The sequence below is a fragment of the Saimiri boliviensis genome, chromosome 17, assembly GCF_048565385.1.
Source record: "Saimiri boliviensis isolate mSaiBol1 chromosome 17, mSaiBol1.pri, whole genome shotgun sequence".
Lineage (NCBI taxonomy): Eukaryota > Metazoa > Chordata > Mammalia > Primates > Cebidae > Saimiri > Saimiri boliviensis.
The window spans coordinates 3134487-3159580 of record NC_133465.1 but is presented as its reverse complement, the minus strand read 5'-3'; the positions used below and the strand labels follow the sequence as shown (position 1 = coordinate 3159580).

Here is a 25094-nt window from a genome sequence, read left to right as displayed (position 1 = left end):
CAGCCTAATGTAATTTTGATGTTGATTTTGAGTTCTTAATAATTATGTTTATGAAAAATAATTTCAAGCTTCAGAGCTCGAACAATCCTCCCATCTCAGCCTCCCTAGTAGCTAGGACCACAGGCACATATCACCATAACAGCTAATTTAAAAAAATTTTTTTAAGAGACAAAATCTTGCTGTGTTGTCCAGGCTGGTCTTGAACTCCTGGCCTCAAGCAATCCTCCTGCTTTGGCCTCCCAAAGTGCTGGTATTACAGGCATGAGCCACTACACCTCACCTGTACTTTTTTTTTTTTTAAATTGTTTATTACCCCCTCTTGATACTAAAAAAAAGTTCTGTTGCAGAAGATATTAAGTTATGAGAGCAAAGGAAAATAAAGCCTGGTCACCTGAGACTTAAAAGACTCTGTAAGAGTTTCTGTTTTAAAGAGTTTCAGTGTTGACCCTGCTATCCTTTTAGAATACGAAATTGATAATGTGCTACTCTTACAATAATGTTTTAATAATTAAATGTTTTCCTGTGTCTGTGGGCAGGTTAAAACTCCTTTAAAAATCCTGTTCCAACAATGGAAACCTGAGTTTTTTTTAATCCAAATTTTTTGTTTAAATCATAGACAAAACATATGAACAGACTGGTTACACAAGTAGAACATAGTAAATTTTTGTATGGGAACAGTTGTATCCTCACTACTAATACTAAAAATAAAATTCTAAGCAATTTATAATACTCTTCATGTAATATTCTTCATAGTAACAAAATGCGGATATTTTTAAATGATGTTCAGTGATAAGGTTTTATGAGAGTAGTTTACTCATATATTACTGGCAATAGTGTAAATTGCTAAACTTTAGATGACAGCATGACTCTATAGCTAATGACTTGAATACTTCCATAGTTTTTGACTTTTAACTCCTTTTTTTTTTTTTTTTTTTTTTTTGAGACGGAGTTTCGCTCTTGTTACCCAGGCTGGAGTGCAATGGCGCGATCTCGGCTCACCGCAACCTCCGTCTCCTGGGTTCAGGCAACTCTCATGCCTCAGCCTCCTGAGTAGCTGGGATTACAGGCATGCGCCACCATGCCCAGCTAATTTTTTGTATTTTTAGTAGAGATGGGGTTTCACCATGTTGACCAAGATGGTTTCGATCTCTTGACCTTGTGATCCACCCGCCTCAGCCTCCCAAAGTGCTGGGATTACAGGCTTGAGCCACCGCGCCCGGCTTTAACTCCATTTTTATGAATGGAATAAAAATGACTTAAAACATCAGTCATTTATATACATGAAATATGTAAAAGTGAAAAGACTTATGGTATGACGATAGTGGAATTATAGATAATACTTAAGGGTTTTTTTTTTCTTCAATGTTGTTACTTTTTTGTTTGTTTGTTTGTTTTGTTTTGTTTTGTTTTGTTTTTTGTTTGTTTGTTTTTGAGACGGAGTTTCGCTCTTGTTACCCAGGCTGGAGTGCAATGGCGCAATCTCGGCTCACCGCAACCTCTGCCTCCTGGGTTCAGGCAATTCTGCTGCCTCAGCCTCCTGAGTAGCTGGGATTACAGGCACGTGCTACCATGCCCAGCTAATTTTTTGTATTTTTAGTAGAGACGGGGTTTCACTATTTTGACCAGGATGGTCTCGATCTCTCGACCTCGTGATCCACCTGCCTCGGCCTGCCAAAGTGCTGGGATTACAGGCTTGAGCCACCGCGCCCAGCCAGTGTTGTTACTTTTAAATAAAAGAGGAGAAGATATCTACAAGGAGTTACAATCTTGGGAAATGAGTTTAGGAGGAGAAACTTAACCATATTCAGATCTACATAACTTAAATGTGTGAGTTCCAGTAATTACTGAAATGTAACTAGTTAACCTGTTGGACATTTTAGTTTAGAAATAAATCTCAGGCCGGGCGTGGTGGCTCAAGCCTGTAATGCCAGCACTTTGGGAGGCTGAGGTGGGTGGATCACGAGGTCAAGAGATCGAGACCATCCTGGTCAACATGGTCAAACTCCGTCTCTACTAAAAATACAAAAAATTAGCTGGGCATGGTGGCGCGTGCCTGTAGTCCCAGCTACTCAGGAGGCTGAGGCAGGAGAGTTGCCTGAACCCAGGAGGCGGAGGTTGCGGTGAGCCGAGATCGCGCCATTGCACTCCAGCCTGGGTAACAAGAGCGAAACTCCGTCTCAAAAAAAAAAAAAAGAAAGATAGAAATAAAGAAAGAAATCTCAGAAGTTAGATTAAAATGGCAAGTTTTGTTTCTTTTTTTAGTGATCCCTTTTTGTCTTTTAAAACAACAGGTAATCAAGAACAGCAAGACAGACATCCCAGAGCTGGAATTATTTCCCCGCTATCTTCTCTTCCTGAGACAGCAGCCTGCCACTCGGACACAGCAGTCTAACATCTGGGTGAATATGGGTATGATGAGCCTGAGAATGTTTCCTCAGCATTTACCGAGAGGTAACTTAAGAATGCAGCAAGAATACCATGAAAACTACGTTGCTGGAAGTCTGGTGCCACTGTATTGATATACATTCCAATCAGCTTTCATACAGAATCAGTAATTCACTTTTACAGGGCTTAGATCTATGGTCATGCGCAAGACTAGATGAAGGGTAGAAGCAAATCACAGCAGCAAACTGAGATGCGATGTTTCTCTTCTACTTACAAAGAAAATAAATAGAAGTAGATTTTATGTGCTTTATTTCTTTGAGATAAGCCATTGTAAATGGTTACTCGTCTAAGTAGTAGTCTTCCAGTCATTGAGTGGTCTTTTCAACTCCACTCAAATTTGTAAAAAGTAATTCCTTTTACACTATCATCTTTTTTGTTTTTTAAGGCTTTTGTTGTTGTTTTTTTGGCAAAACATGATACATTTCTTTTGCCTGGTCTAAAGAGGGTTGATAGAGAGACAGTACAGAGCAAAAGGGATATTTTTGAAAATTAAAGTGATATATTTGCTTTGAAAAAACACCAAGCATATCAAAATGACATATAAATTAGTTTCCATTTTAATGTATAACATGCAAAAAGTTCCCCTTTCATTTCTCTGTAAGGTTAAACTTTATTGATTGGCGGCCGGGCGTGGTGGTGCAAGTCTGTAATCCCAGCACTTTGGGAGGCTGAGGCGGGTGCATCACGAGGTCAAGAGATCGAGACCATCCTGGTCAACACAGTGAAACCCCGTCTCTACTAAAAATACAAAAAATTAGCTGGGCATGGTGGCACGTGCCTGTAATCCCAGCTACTTAGGAAGCTGAAGCAGGAGAATTGCCTGAACCCAGGAGGCGGAGGTTGCGGTGAGCCGAGATCGCGCCATTGCACTCCAGCCTGGGTAACAAGAGCGAAACTCCGTCTCAAAAAAAAAAAAAAAAAAAAAAAAAACAACTTTATTGATTGGCAAGACTTACTCTGTGCTTTTTACCTTGAAAATACTTGAAATTAAAAGGCCGGGCGCGGTGGCTCAAGCCTGTAATCCCAGCACTTTGGGAGGCCGAGGCGGGTGGATCACGAGGTCAAGAGATCGAGACCGTCCTGGTCAACATGGTGAAACCCCGTCTCTACTAAAAATACAAAGAATGAACTGGGCATGGTGGCGCGTGCCTGTAGTCCCAGCTACTAGGGAGGCTGAGGCAGGAGAATTGCTTGAACCCAGGAGGCGGAGGTTGCGGTGAGCCGAGATCGCGCTATTGCACTCCAGCCTGGGTAACAAGAGCGAAACTCCATCTCAAAAAAAAAAAAAAAAAAAAAGAAAATACTTGAAATTATTCTTCAGCAGTAAAGAAATAATAAGCTGGGCACGGTGGCTAATGCCTGTAATCCCACACTTTGGGAGGCCAAAGTGAGTGGATTACTTGAGGTCAGGAGTTCAGGATCAGCCTGGCCAACATGGTGAAACCCTATCTCTACTAAAAATACGAAAAAAATTAGCCAGGCATGGTGGCACGTGCCTATAGTTGCAGCCACTCGGGAGGCTAAGACAGGAGAATCACTTGAACCCAAGAGGCAGAGGTTACAGTGAGCCAAGATTGCACCACTGCACTCCAGCCTGGGTGACGGAGTGAGACTCTGTCTCGAAATATAATGATAATAATAATGAGCAACCATTTATACAAAATCTCAGACTATGTTAGCAATGCCAGCATGTTATTATAATTAAAATAACTTAGTATGCAAGAACTACCTCTAAACCCCAACCAAAATAAGTACTAGCTCTCCTTTGAAATTGAGCAGGGTTAGTTTTGTATCTTCATTAAAGGTTATATTCATATAATATATGAAGAATCTTTCAATAATATTTGGTAAGAATTCTTTCAATAGTGTTTGGCAATAATTATAGCAAAGTATTGGCCTCCAGCTACCAAACTTTGTTTTTGGGGAAAACAGCAAAATCAGGCCGGGCGCGGTGGCTCAAGCCTGTAATCCCAGCACTTTGGGAGGCCGAGGCGGGTGGATCACGAGGTCGAGAGATCGAGACCATCCTGGTCAACAAAGTGAAACCCCGTCTCTACTAAAAATACAAAAAATTAGCTGGGCATGGTGGCGCATGCCTGTAATCCCAGCTACTCAGGAGGCTGAGGCAGGAGAATTGCTTGAACCCAGGAGGCGGAGGTTGCGGTGAGCCGAGATCGCGCCATTGCACTCCAGCCTGGGTAACAAGAGCGAAACTCTGTCTCAAAAAAAAAAAGAAAAAAAAACAGCAAAATCAAAGAACAGTGAGGCCAGGCATAGTGGCTGATGCCTGTAATCTCAACAGTTTGGGTGGCAGAGGTGGGAGGATCATTTGAAGCTAGGAGTTTGAGACCAGCTTGGGCAACATCGTAAGATCCTGTCTCTACAAAAGAAAGTTTTAAATTAGCTGGGCATAGTGGTGTGCCCTGTAGTCTCAGGTACTTGAGAGGCTGAGGTGGGAAGATCTCTAAAGTCCAGGAGTTCAAGGCTGTGGTGAGCTGTGACTATGCCATTATACTCCACAGCCTGGGTAACAGAGCAAGAGCCTATCTCTAAAAAAAAAAATTTTTTTTTTAAAGGAAAGCATTTTTTAAAAAAGGAACAGTGAGATAGAACCTTATGAAACATTCTTGATTCAATTTTCCATTGATTAGAAGTATTATTAGCCTTGCTTCCATGGCACCCATAGCAACTTTTTCAACTCCTTTTGAAAGAACATGAGGCCAGGTGCAGTGGCTCATGTCTGTAATCCCAGCACTTTGGGAGGCTGAGGCTGGTGGATCACCAGAGGTCAGGAGTTTGAGACCAGCCTGGTCGACATGGTGAAACCCCATTTCTACTAAAAATACAAAAATTAGCCAGTTGTGGTGGCGAGTTCCCATAATCCCAGCTACTCGGGAGGCTGAGGCATGAGAACCGCTTGAACCCAGGAGGCAGAGGTTGCAGTGAGCCAAGATCACACCACTGCACTCCGGCCTAGGCAATAGAGTGAGACTCTGTCTCAAACAAAAAAAAGGAAAGATAACATGAGAGGCAAGATGTGTTGTTGCACTTTTAGTAGGTATTCTTTATAACCCTTGTGCTGATCCTAGATTTTTGCTGCTTCTATAAATTGCACTAGATTTGTTGGTGCTATTCAAAAGCATAAAATTATGTATAATAAGTGGCTGCCTGCTTAATGAGCTATGCTATAAAAACGTTCTAAAACTCAAATTTTTATATTGTGGCTTAGGACAGTAGAGATTGACTTGAACACTATACTTGTATATGCTTCTGAATCCTAGAACTGCATATTTCAGATACTCCAAATTTGTTTATAATTTGAAATTTTGCTCCTTGCTAATTAGTTGTGAAATCAATCATTAATCATTTTTAAATTTATAAAAATATGCTTTCTTGCTGTAATCTTATAACTAATCCTAAGATGTGTAATTGGAGAAATTTGCTTTTGTTTTCTTTTAGAGATTATCCTTTGCTTGCTGATTGTAAAAGATTTGCCTGCTATGTGTTTAAAAACTGATCATGGGTTGGGTTTCATTCTGCCATAACATAATGTTCATCTTTCTCAGATACTCAATTTATTACAGCTGTTTACTAGGCTCTTTTATTTCTTTTGAAGTGACAAGTATTCAAACCTTATCACAGTTACAATGACTTAAATGTTAAATGTAGCCTTTTCTATGGACAAGGATATAGAAGTCATTGTTTTTAGATGACTTAGCCTGTCTTAGGTGAGGGAATTCCTTTTTGGAAGTTGTTAAAAAGTAGATGATGCCAGTATTTTTATCAGCTTTATTTAGTGGGAAAGACTCACTAAAAGCACATTTCAGGAATAAAAAAGCTAAGTCATGATTGAAAGGGTAGAAAATTATTTGGACTGTATATTATATTGATAAGTTTATATTTTTCTTTTGGGTTGCTGAATAAAATACAGCCTCCCAGAGCCAGAGATGACTATTTTAATCCACAGTTTTGTCTAGATTTTTGGCTGAATAGTTAACCAGGGTTTAATGAGTTTATTAAAGCCATCTCTCTTTGCTTTCTGTAATCTCTTGTCATTTCTTTTTTTTTTTTTTTCCAAGATGGGGTTTCACCATGATGGCGAGGCTGGTTTTGAACTCCTGACCTCAGGTGATCCACCCACCTCAGCCTCCCAAAGTGCTAGGATTACAGGCTTGTGCCACCGCGCCCGGCTATCTCTTGTCATTTCATATGCCTCCTCTTTTGAAGTATGTAGTGAAATCGATATATTCTTTCTTCACTCTTTACTCTTTTCCCCTGTATTACCACTCTTTGTTTTTAGCCCTCAGGAATTCAGGGTCATGTCTGCTGTCATCTTACTGGGTGGACAGGCTAATACGATTTTTTTTTCCTTATAGGGCACTTATTTATTTGTTTGGTCATGGGAAGTTTCTTGGCTTCATTTTGAAACTCTGCTTTAGCCAAGTGTGGTAGCTCACACACTTGTAATCTCAGTTTGTAATCCCAGCACTTTGGGAGGCCAAGGTGGGAGGATTGCCTGAGCCCTGGAGTTTAAGACCAGCCTAGGTTACATAGGGAGATCCTGTCTACTCAGGAAGCTAAGGTGGGAGGATCACTTGAGCCAGAGAGGTTGAGGCTGCCGTGAGCCATGACTGTCACGCTGCACTACAGCCTGGGCAACAGAATGAGACCTTATCTCAAATAATGTTGATAATAATAAACTCTGGCTATGTAGAATCTATACCTATTTAGAATTTTAAGTCAAATTTTCTTTTTTTTCTAATTGATATGTAATAGATATACATATGTTTTATTGTGCAATTGTCCTACTTAATGACTGAGAGTGATGGGATTAGTGATTCAAAGAAAGTTTGGGCAAGTAGACCAGGTAAATCCAATTATCTGTCTGTGGGATTCAAATCAAATCCCATTTTATCTCCTCCACTGAGTTGTTTGTTTAAAAAAAACCCACCTCCATGTCTTAATTTTTTTTACCACTGAGTTTTATTTCATTTTGCTATTGACTGTGACCCAGCTGAGTGCAGCCAGATATCAATGCCAGTTGTTTCTTTGGCATGTTCCTGCTCTTCTTGATATCCAAATATTGCCAGTTACTTGGGCCTTGAGACTTGGGCCTTTTCTCATCTTTTCAAAGTTGAGGCTTTGGACTCACTTTAAAATACTTAGAATGCTGGGCGCGGTGGCTCACACCTGTAATCATAGCACTTTGGGAGGCTGAGGCAGGTGAACTGCTTGTGCCCAGGAGTTAGAGACCAGCCAGGGCAACGTGGCAGAGACCCTGTCTCCACCTAAAAAGATACAAAAATTAGCCAGGTGTGGTGGCATGCGCCTGTAGTACCAGCTGTTCAGGAGGCTGAGGTAGGAGAATTGCTTGAACCCTGGAGATGGAGGCTGCAGTGAGCTGAAATCACACCACCACACTCTAGCCTGGGCAGCATAACGAGACTCCATCTATTAAAGAAAAAAAAAAAAAAAGGCCAGGCACAGTGGCTTACACCTGTAATCCCAGCACTTTGGGAGGCCAAGGCAGGCAGATCACGAGGTCAGGAGTTTGAGACCAGCCTCACCAACATGATGAAACCTCGTCTCTACTAAAAATTAAAAAATGAGCTGGGTGTGATGGCACGTGCCTGTAATCCCAGCTACTCAGAAGGCTGAGGCAGGAGAATCGCTTGCACCTGGGAGGCGGAAGTTGCAGTGAGCTGAGATTGCGCCACTCATTCCAGCCACAGAGTGAGACTGCATCTCTTTTTCTTTCTTCTTCTTCTTCTTCTTTTTTTTTTTTTAAAGATGGGGTTTCTCCATGATGGCCAGGCTGGTCTTGAACTCCTGACCTAAAGTGATCCACCCACCTTGGCATCCCAAAGTGCTAGGATTACAGGCATGAGCCACTGTGCCTGGCGAGACTGCATCTCAAAAAACAAACAAACAAACAAACTTGGGTCTCCTGTCTGCATTTTAAAGCTTTTTGGTAGTCTTCATTTATACAATTATTACACTTGTAATTCTCATTTCTCATCATTATTTTCTAAAATAGTATGGTGCCCATTGCTGAGAGGGGTGCTTCTTTTTCACATCTGCTTTTTTTCTTGCTGCGATTGCTGTAACCATAGGAAATGTACCTTCTCCGAATGCACCTTTAAAGCGAGTATTAGCCTATACAGGCTGTTTTAGTCGAATGCAGACCATCAAGGAAATTCACGAATATCTATCTCAAAGACTGCGCATTAAAGAGGAAGATATGCGCCTGTGGCTGTACAACAGTGAGGTAAGAGGCATCTCAGACTCATGAAGAGCCTGATTGTTGGTATTTTTTTCGTTTTAAAGAATAAAAGAAATTTGTTAATCTTCTTTGTGTTGTTCTAATTTTAGTACCTGTGCTGCCAAAGAGAACACAAGACTAAGTGTTAAATTATATTTCTTGGGTATAGGGATTTTGCCTGTAGTAATTATGCTAAAAGCCATGTCTAGGATATCAGTGAAAATTTCAGCTTTTAAATTACTGTATGTATACTTGTCATATTTTTCTCTGAGATCTATAATAACAATTGATCACCATGGACAGTACCATCTTACAAAGATTATTGTTACGTTATAAACGAATGGTGTGGCCAAGCACAGTGGCTCACGCCTGTAATCCCAGCACTTTGGGAGACCAAGGTGGGTGAATCACCAGAGGTCAGGAGTTTGAGACCAGCCTGGCCAACATGGTGAAACCCCATCTCTACTATAAATACAAAAATTAGCTGGGCGTGGTGTGTGTGCCTGTAGTCCCAGCTACTAGGAGAATTGCTTGAACCTGGAGGCGGAGATTGCAGTGAGCTGAGATCTAGCCATCTCACTCCAGCCTGGGTGACAGAGCCAGACTCCATCTCAAAAAAAAAAAAAAAGGCCGGGTGCGGTGGCTCAAGCCTGTAATCCCAGCACTTTGGGAGGCCGAGGCGGGTGGATCACGAGGTCAAGAGATCGAGACCATCCTGGTCAACATGGTGAAACCCCGTCTCTATTAAAAATACAAAAAATTAGCTGGGCATGGTGGCGCGTGCCTGTAATCCCAGCTACTCCGGAGGCTGAGGCAGGAGAATTGCCTGAACCCAGGAGGCGGAGGTTGCGGTGAGCCGAGATCGTGCCATTGCACTCCAGCCTGGATAACAAGAGCGAAACTCCGTTTCAAAAAAAAAAAAAAAAAAAAAACTTATTCATGTAACCAAATACCACCTGTTTCCCAAAAACCTATTGAAATTTTTAAAAAGAGAGAAATAATGGTTATGAAGTACACATTGTCTTTCTCTCTAATGCCACCTAAATTATAAATATTTATGAACAACTATAGATATCTGTGATATAAGTTATGTAACCACAAAGAAGTTTTTTTTTTTTATTGTTACTTATTTTTATCTCTTACTTGTTTCAAGTTTACTAACCAAATAACAAAAACATTTCCTCCTCCTTACGTAGAACTACCTTACTCTTCTGGATGATGAGGATCATAGATTGGAATATTTGAAAATCCAGGATGAACAACACTTGGTAATTGAAGGTACAAGATGGAAGCATGCATCTATATTAAATTTTCAGGGGGAAGAAATTAAAGAGTTACTCACTAATAACCCATTTTATAATTTTCCCCAAGACAACTATTATTTGATCATTATGTTTTTATGGTAAAGAAACCCTTTGGAAAAAAAAAAAAAGGAAAAACCCTTTGAACTCTTACGCAATCCTACCATACAATTTAGATTGCTTAAAAGGAAAAATATAATGTTTTTAATCATTGACAAGGGATGGGAGTGGTAGATAAAGATAAGTGAATTCTCTTTACAAATTTATAGTTTCTTAAAATTTTCAAGCTGCTGCTTTGAGTTTGAGTAAGAACAAATTTTGGGCCGGGCACGGTGGCTCATGCCTATAATTCCAGCACTTTGGGAGGTCAAGGTGGGTGGATCACAAGGTCAGCAGTTCGAAACCAGCCTGGCCAATATGGTGAAACCCTGACTCTACTAAAAATACAAAAATTAGCTAGGCATGGTGGCACATGCCTATAGTCCCAGCTACTCAGGAGGCTGAGGCAGAAGAATCATTTGAACCTGGGAGTGGAGATTGCAGTGAGCCACTGCACATGCCACTGCACTCCAGCCTAGGTGACAGAGCGAGACTCCCTCTTAAAAAAAAAAAGGAGAACTTCCTTGCATAGTTATAGGCTTTCATTAGTCATCAACACTGGCTACTCACTGACAGAGCTACTTGTATATTCCATCAGTGTACACACTGACATGCACATGACATTAAAAACTTTTTAATTGTATCCTTTCCCATCAAGTTTTATGACCACATTTCTGGCTGCCTTTGTATTAAAATGAATAGGCCAGGTTCAGTGGCTTATGCCTATAATCCCAGGACTTTGGGAGGCTGAGGCGGGTGGATCACTTGAGGTTAGGAGTTTGAGATCAGCCTGTCCAACATGGTGAAACCCATCTCTACTTAAAAATACAAAAATTAGCTGGGTTTGGTGGCATGCACCTGCAGTCCCAGCTACTCAGGAGGCTGGCGCACAAGAATCACTCGAGCCCAGGAGATGGAAGTTGCAGTGACCCAAGATCATGTCACTGCACTCCAGTCTGGGCGACAAAGCCAGACTGTCTCAAAAAAAAAAAAAAAAAAAAAGGAATAAATTACTGTGATAGCTGTTACAATTTAAGAAAGAATTGTAATATTTCGGCCGGGCGCAGTGGCTCAAGCCTGTAATCCCAGCACTTTGGGAGGCCGAGGCGGGTGGATCACAAGGTCAAGACATCAAGACCATCCTGGTCAACATGATGAAACCCCGTCTCTACTAAAAATACAAAAAAAAATTAGCTGGGCATGGTGGCGCATGCCTGTAATCCCAGCTACTCAGGAGGCTGAGGCAGGAGAATTGCCTGAACCCAGGAGGTGGAGGTTGCAATGAGCCGAGATCACGCCATTGCACTCCAGCCTGGATAACAAGAGCAAAAACTCTGTCTCAAAAAAAAAAAAAAAAAGAAAAGAAAAGAATTGTAATATTTCTAATGTTTTAAGTATAAGAAATTCCATTGTTTCTGAACTTTAATTACTTCTGTAGATTGTTAAGTATAATTTTACTTCAAGTAGGTAATTGAGGAAATAGATTGTTCAAACCAAGTGACTTTAAAGTCCTCAATATGAAGAATTGGAATGGTTTTAGAGCCAGTTACAGGCATGTGCTACATAAAGATGTTTTAGTCAACAAAAGACCTGTATACAGCAGTGGTCCCATAAGATTATAATACTGTATTTTTAGTTGTACTTTTTCTATGTTCTAATATATTTAGATATATAAGTTGTCTACAGTGTTCAATACAGTAACATGCTGTACAGGTTTGTAGCCAAGGAGCAACAGCCTATACCATATATGGCCTAGATTTGTATAAGTACACTCTGTGATGTCCACACAAAGAGAAAATCACGTAATGATGCATTTTATGCATTTCTCAGAACGTAACCCATCATTAAGCAACGTATGAACTAAAATTAACTAGATTTTTTTTAAAACTTCTGATTTAGGAATAAGATGTCTTAAAATAAAACAGAAGCAACTGAGTGGATAAATTAGATAGATAAGAAATTAACACATTTCTATCTGTCCTTCCAGTTCGCAACAAAGATATGAGTTGGCCTGAAGAGATGTCTTTTATAGCAAATAGTAGTAAAATAGACAGACACAAGGGTAAGTCTCACAAGGGTGTTATTGTTAAAGAGGTGGTTTTGAATGTACTCTTTTTTTACTCTAACAACTTTTGGATCTCTAGTTCAAACATGGTTAGGCCTTTTCTTTTCGTTTTTTCCTGAAGCAGCATTTGATGTTGGCAAACCCACCATCAAATTATTTTCTAAATTTCTTTCTAACTCTGCAGTTAAATAATTTATGTGTTTTAAGAGACATACTAGAAGAATTGTTTGAATTATTTTGAAAAATCATAGCAATTAAAAAGAATAATTGCAGCTTCTGGGTTACAAATGAGCATGGATCATCACTGTTGCCAGACACTCCATGAAAAGCCTTCTCTATTATTTCAAAGACCTGCTAGAAAAATAATAGCACCGTTTAGCTGATTATGAGAGTTATAAAAAAATCATTTCAGTGAATACAAGTAACTGTGCAATGGCATATTACTGTAGCTAAGCTTTGGTTCTCATATTGTTTGTTTCAGTTCCCACAGAAAAGGGAGCCACAGGTCTAAGCAACCTGGGAAACACATGCTTCATGAACTCAAGCATCCAGTGTGTTAGTAACACACAGCCACTGACGCAGTATTTTATCTCAGGGAGACATCTTTACGAACTCAACAGGTAATCTTTCTTGAGTCATTGGCCTCTTAACCTGTGACTTTGATATAAACCCAGTATCACCTGCATTTCCTCTTGCTTCATCCTGGGGGAGAAAGATCTTATCAATCCTATTTAATATGAAATAGGCCAAGGAATACATCTCTTGTTTCAAAAAGAGAAGATATTTTGATGTGAGATGCTAGGCATTTTTGTGCCCACATGACTGTGATTTATAAGAACCTTTGGCAACAAATTTTCCTCTCAAACTTCTAGGACAAATCCCATTGGTATGAAGGGGCATATGGCTAAATGCTATGGTGATTTAGTACAGGAACTTTGGAGTGGAACTCAGAAGAATGTTGCCCCATTAAAGCTTCGGGTAAGCAGGTTAAAATAATATAAAAGCATTTAATTCTTAAATAGTTGTTTAGTCATTTTTCTTTGCTTGTCTTTTATATTTAGCCTTTTAGCTTAATACATGTTTTTGGATCCTTTACTTTGTATAAACCAGATGCCAAATTCTTTTGCTTGTTTAAATATATGCAAAATAATACTGTATATGTAGTGGGTAGGCAAAAGACCAAAGGCACACTCTAAATTCGGAATGTTATTCATGTTACTAATTTACCAAACATCTTATATGAAGAGTAAACCATTTTTGGTAATACTTCATTATTAGCAGTATTCTAACTGCAAGGTGGACCTCAGAGTCTTATTAATTGCATCCAATATATATTCAACATAACTAAGATAATTCTATCTGTAGAATATAAAGAAGTAGGCCGGGTGCAGGGGCTCACGCCTGTAATCTCAGCACTTTGGGAGGTGGAGGCAGGTGGATCACTTGAGGCCAGGAGTTCAAGACCAGCCTGGGCAACATGGTGAAACCCTGTCTCTACTAAAAAACAAAACAAAACAAAATTAGCTGGCATGGTGGCACATGCCTATAATTCCAGCTGCTTGGGAGGCTGAGGCACAAGAAATGCTTGAACCTGGGAGACAGAGGTTGCCATGAGTCGAGATTGTACCACTGCACTCCAGTCTAGGCAACAGAGTAAGACTGTCTCAAAAAAAAAAAAAGAAAAAAGAAAAAAGTAGCAGGATGAACGAATGAAACTAATGAATACAGGTTTTGTTTTTAGTTAGTTATTTATTTTTAGTTTTTTTAAATTCTTAACTTTCATGCAGAATACAGGTTTTATATTAATATCAGATGTAGGTTTTAGTGGTTAGGATTATTCATTATTTTTATTTAAATACAAAGCAAAAACTTTTTAGTTTATAAATTAATAACTATAATAGCTACACATTTGACTACTTATCTCTTGCTAGGTACTATTCTAATTAATTTATATGTATTAACTCATTTAATCCTCTAAATAATTCTGTAATATAATGCAGTTAATAAAAGGATGCAACAAGATCAGAAAATGTAATTGTTGAAGACAACATTACATTGTATAAAATAATATGTATATATATTATTTTACACATATGTTCTGTATTATATACACATATTATTTTATGCATGTTAACATAAAAATGTATAAAACATTATAGAACAGAATGTCTTTCCCTGTGAACAAGTGCTATTTTATTATTTCTGTCTTAAATAATATCTATGTGCCTGAAGAACAGTTTGCTTACATGATACTAAACTGAGGACACAGTATTAGCCAAAATACTTTTTTTTTTCTGGTCATTTGAGATTAAGATTCCAAATATTTCATGCTTATCCAAAATATATTTGACAAAATGGAGGCAGACTAAGTACTATACTATTTACTTTCTTGTAATGCCTCTGATTGGATTATAGGACATAATCATTCCAAATTTTATGGATAGGAAATAATGACTGTGACTCCTCTTATATTTATAGTGGACCATAGCAAAATATGCTCCCAGGTTTAATGGGTTCCAGCAACAAGACTCCCAAGAACTTCTGGCTTTTCTCTTGGATGGTCTTCATGAAGATCTCAACCGAGTCCATGAAAAGCCGTATGTGGAACTAAAGGACAGTGATGGCCGACCGGACTGGGAAGTAGCTGCAGAGGTTTGTCAGTTTTGAGTTTCTAATGTAAGCAGTAGACAAAATGTTCTGGCCACAAATACATGTAGCACAACTTAAGTGCACACTAAACTATTCTGAGATCAGAATTTTATGGCGAAAATAAGGCATTTCTATTTCTATGCTTAATTTTTATGCAATGATACCAAAACAAAAATACCTTTAATGAAAATAGAAAACTGTTGCCATTTCACATTGTAAACTTTATGGGACTGAATGTAGGAATAATTATCCAGTGGAATTTACCAAGAGTCTCCATAGCCAGGTGCCGTGGCTCATGCCTGTAATCCCAATACTTTGGGAGGTCGAGGTGGGTGGATCACCTGAGGTCAGAAGTTGGAGACCAGACTGGCCAACATGGTGAAACCCTGTCTCTACTAAAAATGCAAAAATTAGCTGGACGCGTGGTGGCGGGCACCTATAATCCCAACTACTCGGGAGGCTGAGGCGAGATAATTGCTTGAACCGGGGAGGTGGAAGTTGGAGTGAGCTGAGATCATGCCATTGCACTTCAGCCTGGGCAGCAAGAGCAAAACTCCATCTGGGGAAAAAAAAAAAAAAGAGTCCCTATTATTGCTAAATTAATCCACACAATGACATATAGGCATGCTTTGTACTTTTTAATGGACAAAGAATTTTAATATTTGCGATTGTTACCATGATAAGAACAGATGAAAAATGGGATTTTCCATCTCAATTTAATATTTTATGTTAAATAAAGAATAAGATTATATTGTTGACATTTAAATCCAATATATTTAACCAGTTTCTTTGAATTTATATAGAAATGCTTCTCTTGGATTTCGAGAGAAAATTCTGTAATCTTTTTTATTGCTAGGCCTGGGACAACCATCTAAGAAGAAATAGATCAATTGTTGTGGATTTGTTCCATGGGCAGCTAAGATCTCAAGTCAAATGCAAGACATGTGGGCATATAAGTGTCCGATTTGACCCTTTCAATTTTTTGTCTTTGCCACTACCAATGGACAGTTATATGCACTTAGAAATAACAGGTAGGTCACAAAGTTCTTAAAAATTACTTGACTCCATTAGATTTTCTTTATTTAAATAGCCTCAGCTTGTAAGCATAGTTATTTGTTTACAAATAAAGACTGGTAGGTAGTCAGCATATTATAATCAAGCAACCTAATTTTAGGCATGATTTGAGGTTTGGAAGATTTAGATTGTGGAATGTTTGGTTTGGTTTGGTTTGGTTTGGTTTGGTTTGGTTTGGTTTCATATATGCCAGAAACACTCTTTAAAACCCTGCAAAGCTACTCATAGATGAACACCAAAAAAATACTGATTTCACTCAATATTATCCCTAAGTACCATCTGTTTTAGTGTTTATACATAAAAATTCTAGGCTGAAATATTTGCAATTATATTTACAGGTCAGATATATCTTTTTTTTTTTTTTTTTTTTTTGAGACGGAGTTTCGCGCTTGTTACCCAGCCTGGAGTGCAATGGCACGATCTCGGCTCACCGCAACCTCCTCCTCCTGGGTTCAGGCAATTCTCCTGCCTCAGCCTCCCGAGTAGCTGGGATTACAGGCACACGCCACCATGCCCAGCTAATTTTTAGTATTTTTAGTAGAGACGGAGTTTCACCATGTTGACCAGGATGGTCTCGAGCTCTTGACCTCGTGATCCACCCGCCTCGGCCTCCCAAAGTGCTGGGATTACAGGCTTGAGCCACCGCGCCCGGCCTGGTCAGATATATCTGTACACAGCATGTAAGACTTTTAGTGAAACCTGCATTTTACTGATAAAAGATCTTTTCTCTTTACTAGTAATTAAGTTAGATGGTACTACTCCTGTACGGTATGGACTAAGACTGAATATGGATGAAAAGTACACAGGTTTAAAAAAACAGCTGAGCGATCTCTGTGGACTTAATTCAGAACAAATCCTTCTAGCAGAAGTGCATGGTTCCAACATAAAGGTAGTATTAACTAATCTTTCTAAGAAACTTTTGATTCTGTCCTTCAAAGATGACAGTTTTCTCAGTTATTATGATCCGTTGTTCAGTGACCAAAAGAAATGATAAAACATAAAATCTGAACAACAAAAAAAACCCCTGTATTTTATGTATTTATGAATGTGTGTTTTTAGTATTTATGAATATATATACTTGGTCTTTTAACACACTAAGAAATTAAAAGATTAAAGACAAATTAACACCAATCATGTGATTAATTTCTACATACCAGCTGGGGAAACAAATAATTTAATAAATATATTGCCTATTTATCTGCCTAAGCTCCTGCAACTGTTATTATTTATATTCGTCTTTGGGACTTCTGAACACACTCCCACCTCATTGACATTTTCTTAATATGAAATGCAAAAATGAGGTCTGAGGGTTGGAATTTAGATGCTTGAAAGAAAGGAGAAAACTTAAGAAGTTGGTCTTATACAACACCATTCTTCCTGTGGAAAGAGATAATAGTTTGACATTGAGGTTAGTTTTCATTTATTTTTATCAAGCATCCATCCTTTATGTAATTGAAAAACTATTCAATCATCTTGTTGGTTTATGGATGAAAGCATCTAAGACATTCTTTTGAAATACATTAGAGAGAGAACTTTTCCATTTTATCTGAAACATCTCCCCTTCTCATCTTGCTGCTGTTTCTGTAGAACTTTCCTCAGGACAACCAAAAAGTGCGACTCTCAGTGAGTGGATTTTTATGTGCATTTGAAATTCCTGTCCCTGCGTCTCCAATTTCAGCTTCTAGTCCAACACAGACAGGTAAGATAGAATTAGAACTCCTTCTCATAATTGCACCTTTAAATATTGGTCTAAGAGTTGTCATCTTTTCTATATTTGTTCATGCCGAGAATATTATAGCAGAAGAATTTTGGAACCCAAGGGAAACCTTACTGATTATTCCATTTTTTTTTTTTTTTTTTTTTTGAGACGGAGTTTCGCTCTCGTTACCCAGGCTGGAGTGCAATGGCACGGTCTCGGCTCACCGCAACCTCCGCCTCCTGGGTTCAGGCAATTCTCCTGCCTCAGCCTCCTGAGTAGCTCGGATTACAGGCATGTGCCACCATGCCCAGCTACTTTTTTTTTGTATTTTTAGTAGAGACGGGGTTTCACCATATTGACGAGGACGGTCTCGATCTCTTGACCTCGTGATCCACCCGCCTCGGCCTCCCAAAGTGCTGGGATTACAGGCTTGAGCCACCGCGCCCGGCCTTATTCCATATTTTTTAGATGAGAAACCTAAAATTTAAAGAACCCAAGTGACTTCAGTTAGATAGATAATTATTAGCTAATATACCCTTGGAATTCAGATCTCTTTAAACTCTTACCTAATACTAACATAGCAACAGCTAGTATGAAAGGAACATACTACTATAAAATATAAACAAGAGATATAGCTAGAAAGAAATCCAATATTCTATGTAATTTAATGTCCTAAAAGGACTCACTGAGTCCTTTTAGCCACTACTATGCTTTGTCTATTCTTTATATCGCTTACAATTAGGTTAATTAGACTAATTCCCCAACCATAAAGGGCCTTATGAGGCTTCCCTCATTGGCATGTAGTAGGTAGATAGTCCTGACAGTAAGCTGGTGGATGATTTAATGTTGGTTTTGGTTTAGAGTACACTGTCCAATAGAACTCTGCAGTGATGGAAACTTCTGTGACCTTTGCCATCCAATACAGTATCCACCAGTCACGTGGCCTATTAAGCATTAGAGATGTGGCTAATGAAACTGAGAGGATACATTTTTATTTTGTTTTATTTATTTATTCTGAGAAAGGGTCTCACTCTGTCACCCAGCCTGGAGTGTAGTGGCATCATCTTGGCTCATTGTAGCCTCTGCCTCGTGGGCTGAAGTAATCCTCCCATCTCAGCCCCCCAAGTAGCTGGGACTACAGACGTGCACCACCATGCCCAGCTAATTTTTGTATCTTTTGTAGAGATGGGTTTTCACCATGTTGCCCAGGCTGGTCTCTTGCTTCTGGGCTCGAGGGATCTGCCTGCCTCCGCCTCCCAAAGTGCTAGGATTACAAATGTGAGCTGCTGCATCCAGTTTAATTTAAATTTTAAATGCCACATCTGGCTAGAGGTTACTGTATTGGACAGTGTCTTCAGAGGCAAAGAGAAGGAAAAGAAAACAAACGGTAGAACTGTTTGTGTGCTACAACATAGTGCTGATACAGGTTTCTGCAAAAATTCTGCTTAATAGTTTCTAGCAGTTACTCTTTCTTTTTCATTTAGTCAAAAGTAGGAATCAAGGAAGTTAAACTAGAAATTAAAATCTTCCGGCCGGGCGCGGTGGCTCAAGCCTGTAATCCCAGCACTTTGGGAGGCCGAGGCGGGTGGGTCACGAGGTCAAGAGATCGAGACCATCCTGGTCAACATGGTGAAACCCCGTCTCTACTAAAAATACAAAAAATTAGCTGGGCATGGTGGCACAAGCCTGTAATCCCAGCTACTCAGGAGGCTGAGACAGGAGAATTGCCTGAACCCAGGAGGCGGAGGTTGCGGTGAGCCGAGATCGCGCCATTGCACTCCAGCCTGGGTAACAAGAGTGAAACTCCGTCTCAAAAAAAAAAAAAAGAAAAAAAAAAAAAGAAATTAAAATCTTCCAATAAATCTAGAATTATTTGTACTATAATTTCTTCCTGCCCTGGGTTAAGAGACTACACTGTCACTGGTTCTTAGGATACTTAAGAGCAAAGATGAAAGTACCACAAGCTTATGATGCTGTACTTATCTTTGAATTTGTAGATTTCTCTTCTTCACCATCTACAAATGGAATGTTCACCCTAACTACCAACGGGGACCTGCCCCGGCCACTATTCATCCCCAACGGAATGCCAAACACTGTTGTGCCATGTGGAACTGAGAAGAACTTCACAAATGGGATGGTTAATGGTCATATGCCATCTCTTCCTGACAGCCCCTTTGCAGGTTACATCATTGCAGTCCACCGAAAAATGGTTAGTTAAATGTTAGGCAACTTACTGCTGGTCTTGCTAGTGTTATTTGTGAAATAGCCATTTTCTGTCTTTGTGATATCATTAAATGCATTTTCTTCTCTTTTTTCTTTAATTTTTAAAAATTTAACAATTTTACAAATTTTATTTTTTTACTTTTTTTTCTGTCCTCAAGATAGAGTCCCATGAATGCATTTTCAATGTATTAAATATGCCAATATAAGTGATCAGAGCCAGGATTTAGTATTATGCATGAGGGCTAATGTATGAAATGACATTCCTCATCCATATATTAAGAGGCAACAGAATAGTAGTCAGTACATCTGAGGACTACTTACTTTAAAAATTTGTGTCTCCTGGCTTGATGCAGTGGCTCACACAGGTAATCCCAGCACTTCAGGGAGCTGAGACAGGAGGATCACCTGAGCTCCCAAGTTCGAGGAGAGCCCGGGCAACATAGTGAGACCTCATCTCTACCAAATACATACATATATATATATATATATATATATATTTTTTTTTTTTTTTTTTTTTTTTTTTTTTTTGAGACGGAGTTTCGCTGTTGTTACAGCAATGACGTGATCTCTGCCCACCGCAACCTCCGCCTCCTGGGTTCAGGCAATTCTCCTGTCTCAGCCTCCTGAGTAGCTGGGATTACAGGCACGCACCACCATGCCCAGCTAACTTTTTGTATTTTTAGTAGAGACGGGGTTTCACCTTGTTGATCAGGATGGTCTCTATCTCTTGACCTCATGATCCACCCGCCTCGGCCTCCCAAAGTGCTGGGATTACAGGCTTGAGCCACCGCGCCCAGCCTATATATATTTTTTAAACTAAGTAGGCATGATGGTGTGTGCCTATAGTCTCAATTATTCTGGAGGCTGAGGCAGGAGGATCACTGGAGCCTAGGAGGTCAAAGCTGCAGTGAGCCATGCTTGCAACACTGCATTCTAGTCTGGGCAAGACCCTGTCTCAAAAAAAAAAGAATGGCCAGGCACAATGGATAACCTGAGGTCAGGAGTTTGGGACCAGCCTGGCCAACATGGTGAAACCCCGTCTCTACTAAACATACAAAAATTAGCTGGATGTGGTGGCATGTACCTATAGTTCCAGCTACTTGGGAGGCTGAGGCAGGGGAATCACTTGAACCCGGGATGCGGAGGTTGCAGTGAGCCAAGATTTCATCACTGCACTCCAGCCTGGGTGATAAGGCAAGACTCTGTCTCAAAAAAAAAAAAAAAAAAAAAAATCTCCTAAGCCAGACATGTTTAGGAGGATCCCTTGAGGACAGAATTTTGAAGCTATAATATGCTATGATGCTCACACTTGTGAATAACCACTGCACTCCAACCCGAGCAATAAGTGAGACCTTGTCTCTGAAAAAATTGAAAGAGAAACAAAAACACACATAAACACCATATTTGTTTCTCCTATGTGTTTATGTATATCTTCACTGCCACATAAATGCAAATGGCTTTGGAAAAGTTTTTTGTTTGTTTTTTTTCTTAGCGGACATAAGAATGTTCTTGGGCAAAACCAAGTTGTGCATAAGTCCTCTCTAGATAGATTGATATATAACTATTGCCTTAAAGGTTAACTCTTTGATAAAAAAGAAAAAGGAAAGTTTGAAAACTGTGGTCAGTAGAAAATTGTTCAGTAGGTAGTTACCAGGTATAGTGGCAAGTTGGTAGAGTAGAAAGAGCACTGAACTAGGAATTTAGCAACCTATGTTTGAGTTGTAATGCTGCCACTAGATAGCTGATTGAGTTCTTTTGACTTTGGTGTCCTAATTTGATAAAGTAAAGGAAAGCAGGGCTTCTAGATTATTTCTAAGATCCATCAGTTACCTCTGCCTCTATTCAAAAATTCACTCTTTTTATTTTTTATTCCCATCTTATTTATTATATTTATTGGATAAGATATTCTGTTCTATACTCATGTAAAGAGCAGATGAACTGAGCTTTGTAAGATTGCAAAGTCAATTAATAAAAAAGTAAGTAAATTAATTATATAGCTGCAACAAGAGAAAATGAAATTGTAAAAAAGGCACTGTATCAGTTTCTTAGGACTGCTATAACAAATTACCATAAATTCGATGGCTTTAAACAACAAATATGTATTATTTCACAGTCTGGAGGCCAGAAGTCTGAAACCAAGGTTTCAGTAGGGTGGGGGCTTCCTTCAAAGGTTCTAGGAGAGAATGCTTTCTTGTCTCTTCTAACCTCTGGAGGCTGCAGGCATTCTTTGACTTTTGACCACATAACTGCAATCTCTGCCTCTTCACTTGGCCTCCTCCTTCTCTCTGCCTTCCTCTGATAAGGACACTTAGCATTCAATTTAGGGCCCACTCAGATAATACAGAATGATCTCATCTTCACATCCTCAACTTAATTATGTCTGCAAACATCCTTTTACCAAATCAGGTCACATTTACCAGTTCCAGGGGTTAGCACCTGGATATACTGTTTTAGGGGCCATCATTCAACTCTCTACAGATATTATTTATCATAGTAGCAAAAAAAAAAAGGCTGAGAAAAAAATTAAGTACCTAGGAATAAACTTTAAAAATGACACATAAGACATCTATATAGAAGATAAAATATTAGTGGATATTAAAGAAGACAAAATATTGGAAGGAATAAGCCATGTTCATGGTTAAAAAGACTCAATATTTTAAGATATCAGTCCTCTACAAACTAATCTACAGATGATTTAATACACAATCCCAATAAAAATGCAAGGTCTAAGTGTGTTGGTGTGTGTGTGGTATGTGACTTGATAAGTTGATTCTCATATGTGGACATACAAAGCACAAAAAATAACCAAGATACTTTTGAAGAAGAATAAGGTATGAGGATATCATCAAGATTTATTTCACAGAGATATGATACTTAAAATGCTTAACCCCTAGTGACTTGATAAATTGTTGATTTAGATTTTCTAACTACTCAGTAAAAACCAAACTTCTTAGGAAATTAAATGTTCAAAGGTTCAGCAACTATAGACACCAAACTTCTTAGAGAATTAAATGTTCAAAGATTCAGCAGCTTTGAGTAACCTTGAACTCCCACCAACCATTCCATTATACTAAATGTTTATTAAGCAGCCATTTTCAGGACAATTCTGTGCAGTAGCTCTGCATTACGGAATATCATTAAAATCTCTTTAACATACTCAAAGCAGATTTTTAAATTTTTTACCTCACTTTTATCCTATCCTGTATTTATAAAAAAAGTAAATAAATAAATAAAGTCACTTAACTGATTTTAGGAAGGTGGATAAGCTTGTTAGAAAACTGAATTACTACGTTTCACAAGTCTCCAAAACTTTGGGAATTGCTGCTCTAACAACCACTATCAACAGCTTATCCCTGGAAAACTACAATTGAGAGAGACTTTTTTTTTTTTTTAACTGTCATCTTTTCATTTCTTTTTCTTTTTTGAGAAAGGATCTCACTCTGTCTTCCAGGCTGGAGTGCAGTGATGCAGTCACAGCTCACTGAACCCTCAACTTGCCAGATTCAAGCAATCCTCCTACCTCAGCATCCTGAATAGTTGGGACTACAGATGCATGCCACCAGGCTTGGCTTATTTTATTGACTGATTGAGATGGGGTCTCCCTTAGTTGCCTAGGCTGATCTCAAACTCCTCCTCCTGCCTCAGCCTCCCAAAGTGCTGGGATTACAGGCATGAGCCATCACACCTGGCTTACTAGCATATTTTCTGGTGAAAGAAGGAGTCTTAATTGTTTCAAAGCCTTGAGCTATGAAACTATTACCAGTTTGGGGTTTTTTTTGTTTTTTTGTTTCTTTGAGACGGAGTTTCGCTCTTGTTACCCAGCCTGGAGTGCAATGGTGCGATCTCAGCTCAGCGCAACCTCCACCTCCTGGGTTCAGGCAATTCTTCTGCCTCAGCCTCCTGAGTAGCTGGGATTACAGGCACGCGCCACCATGCCCAGCTAATATTTTGTATTTTTAGTAGAGACGGGGTTTCACCATGTTGACCAGGATGGTCTCAATCTCTTGACCTCATGATCCACCTGCCTCGGCCTCCCAAAGTGCTGGGATTACAGGCTTGAGCCACCACGCCCGGCCCCTATTACCAGTTTTTACATATGATTCAGTATATATGAGAAATGTTTATCAGAGAAAACTGTGGTTTGAAAATATTAGTTACTGAAACCCAAGTTTGATAGAATAGGCAACAACTCTAAAATTGGCAATACTCTAGCCCTTTTAATGACTCCACTGTAACCATTCTCTTTGTGTCAATAAAGATGGTTTTATAAATGTAGAGAAGAATGTGACTGACTAAACTGAAAATGGTGGTAATGCCTGGTTTTGGCAGGGCTAGAAGAACAAAAGGGAGGAATCAGAGGCCTGACTTCTCAACTCTCTCTTCTCTTGTTTGTACATATAGATGAGGACAGAACTGTATTTTCTGTCATCTCAGAAGAATCGCCCCAGCCTCTTTGGAATGCCATTGATTGTTCCATGTACTGTGCATACCCGGAAGAAAGATCTGTATGATGCGGTTTGGATTCAAGTATCCCGGTTAGCCAGCCCACTCCCACCTCAGGAAGCTAGTAATCATGCCCAGGATTGGTGAGTTCAGGGAACCCATCTAAACTTGTGGTTTCCAAACTCTAGAAAACTAATTTATGTGTGATTGATAGGATGACCCATCCTATGTCACGTTAATCACTCATGGAGAACCACTCAGAAAGCATACAGTTCAACCATTTGGTTTGATATTTGGAGGAGGAGAGACTACACAGCTTCCTTTGACAAACATTCTCATGTCTAATAATTCTTCCATTCTCTAATCTCTTATCTGAATTCGTCCTGCTAATGCTTCAAGTAATATCCTTGCAAAAGTAGAGAGTATGAATTCACCAGGAAATTTGTATAATCTCAGTCCTCTGAAATTCAGAATGAGAGTGACCGTATATCTATACATGAACTCTGAAAAGTCTCATGATTTGGGAGGCTTTTTCTTTTTTTTTTTGTTTTTTCCCGTACCATGTTATTTTAACATGGAGTAATTTCATAAATCTAGATAAAAATAATAAACATTTTCTGTTTTCTTTCCCTTTCTCCTACCACTATTCTATTTGATTAGTAAATGCATTTACTTTAAATAATTTCTGGGATTGTGATGCCTTATTTTCATCTCAATCAATTTGTAGATCATTTTCTTTGTTTTTTTGAGACGGAGTTTTGCTCTTGTTGCCCAGGCTGGAGTGCAATGGTGCCATCTTGACTCACTGCATCCTCTGCCTCCTGGGTTCAAGCG

General features: G+C 39.2%; 1 protein-coding gene across 5 annotated transcripts in view; it reads left to right on the top strand.

Moving 5' to 3' along the window:
* The window catches only part of USP32 (ubiquitin specific peptidase 32), a 248004-nt gene that overhangs the window by 171410 nt on the left and 51500 nt on the right, over positions 1–25094 (top strand). For 3 of the 5 annotated variants that reach the window (XR_012514504.1, XR_012514505.1, XM_039475925.2), the window contains exons 16-27: positions 2292–2451; positions 8559–8713; positions 9904–9985; positions 12095–12169; positions 12654–12792; positions 13045–13150; positions 14651–14824; positions 15678–15852; positions 16633–16784; positions 17483–17594; positions 19592–19803; positions 24219–24403. Coding sequence is in view for 2 of the 5 variants with exons in the window: in XM_039475925.2 (XP_039331859.2) it covers positions 2292–2451; positions 8559–8713; positions 9904–9985; positions 12095–12169; positions 12654–12792; positions 13045–13150; positions 14651–14824; positions 15678–15852; positions 16633–16784; positions 17483–17594; positions 19592–19803; positions 24219–24403 (1727 nt within the window). In the remaining 3 variants the exon portion in view is untranslated. The remainder of the gene's footprint in view (positions 1–2291; positions 2452–8558; positions 8714–9903; positions 9986–12094; positions 12170–12653; positions 12793–13044; positions 13151–14650; positions 14825–15677; positions 15853–16632; positions 16785–17482; positions 17595–19591; positions 19804–24218; positions 24404–25094) is intronic. The other 2 variants (XR_012514506.1, XM_039475926.2) reach the window with 1 other exon arrangement.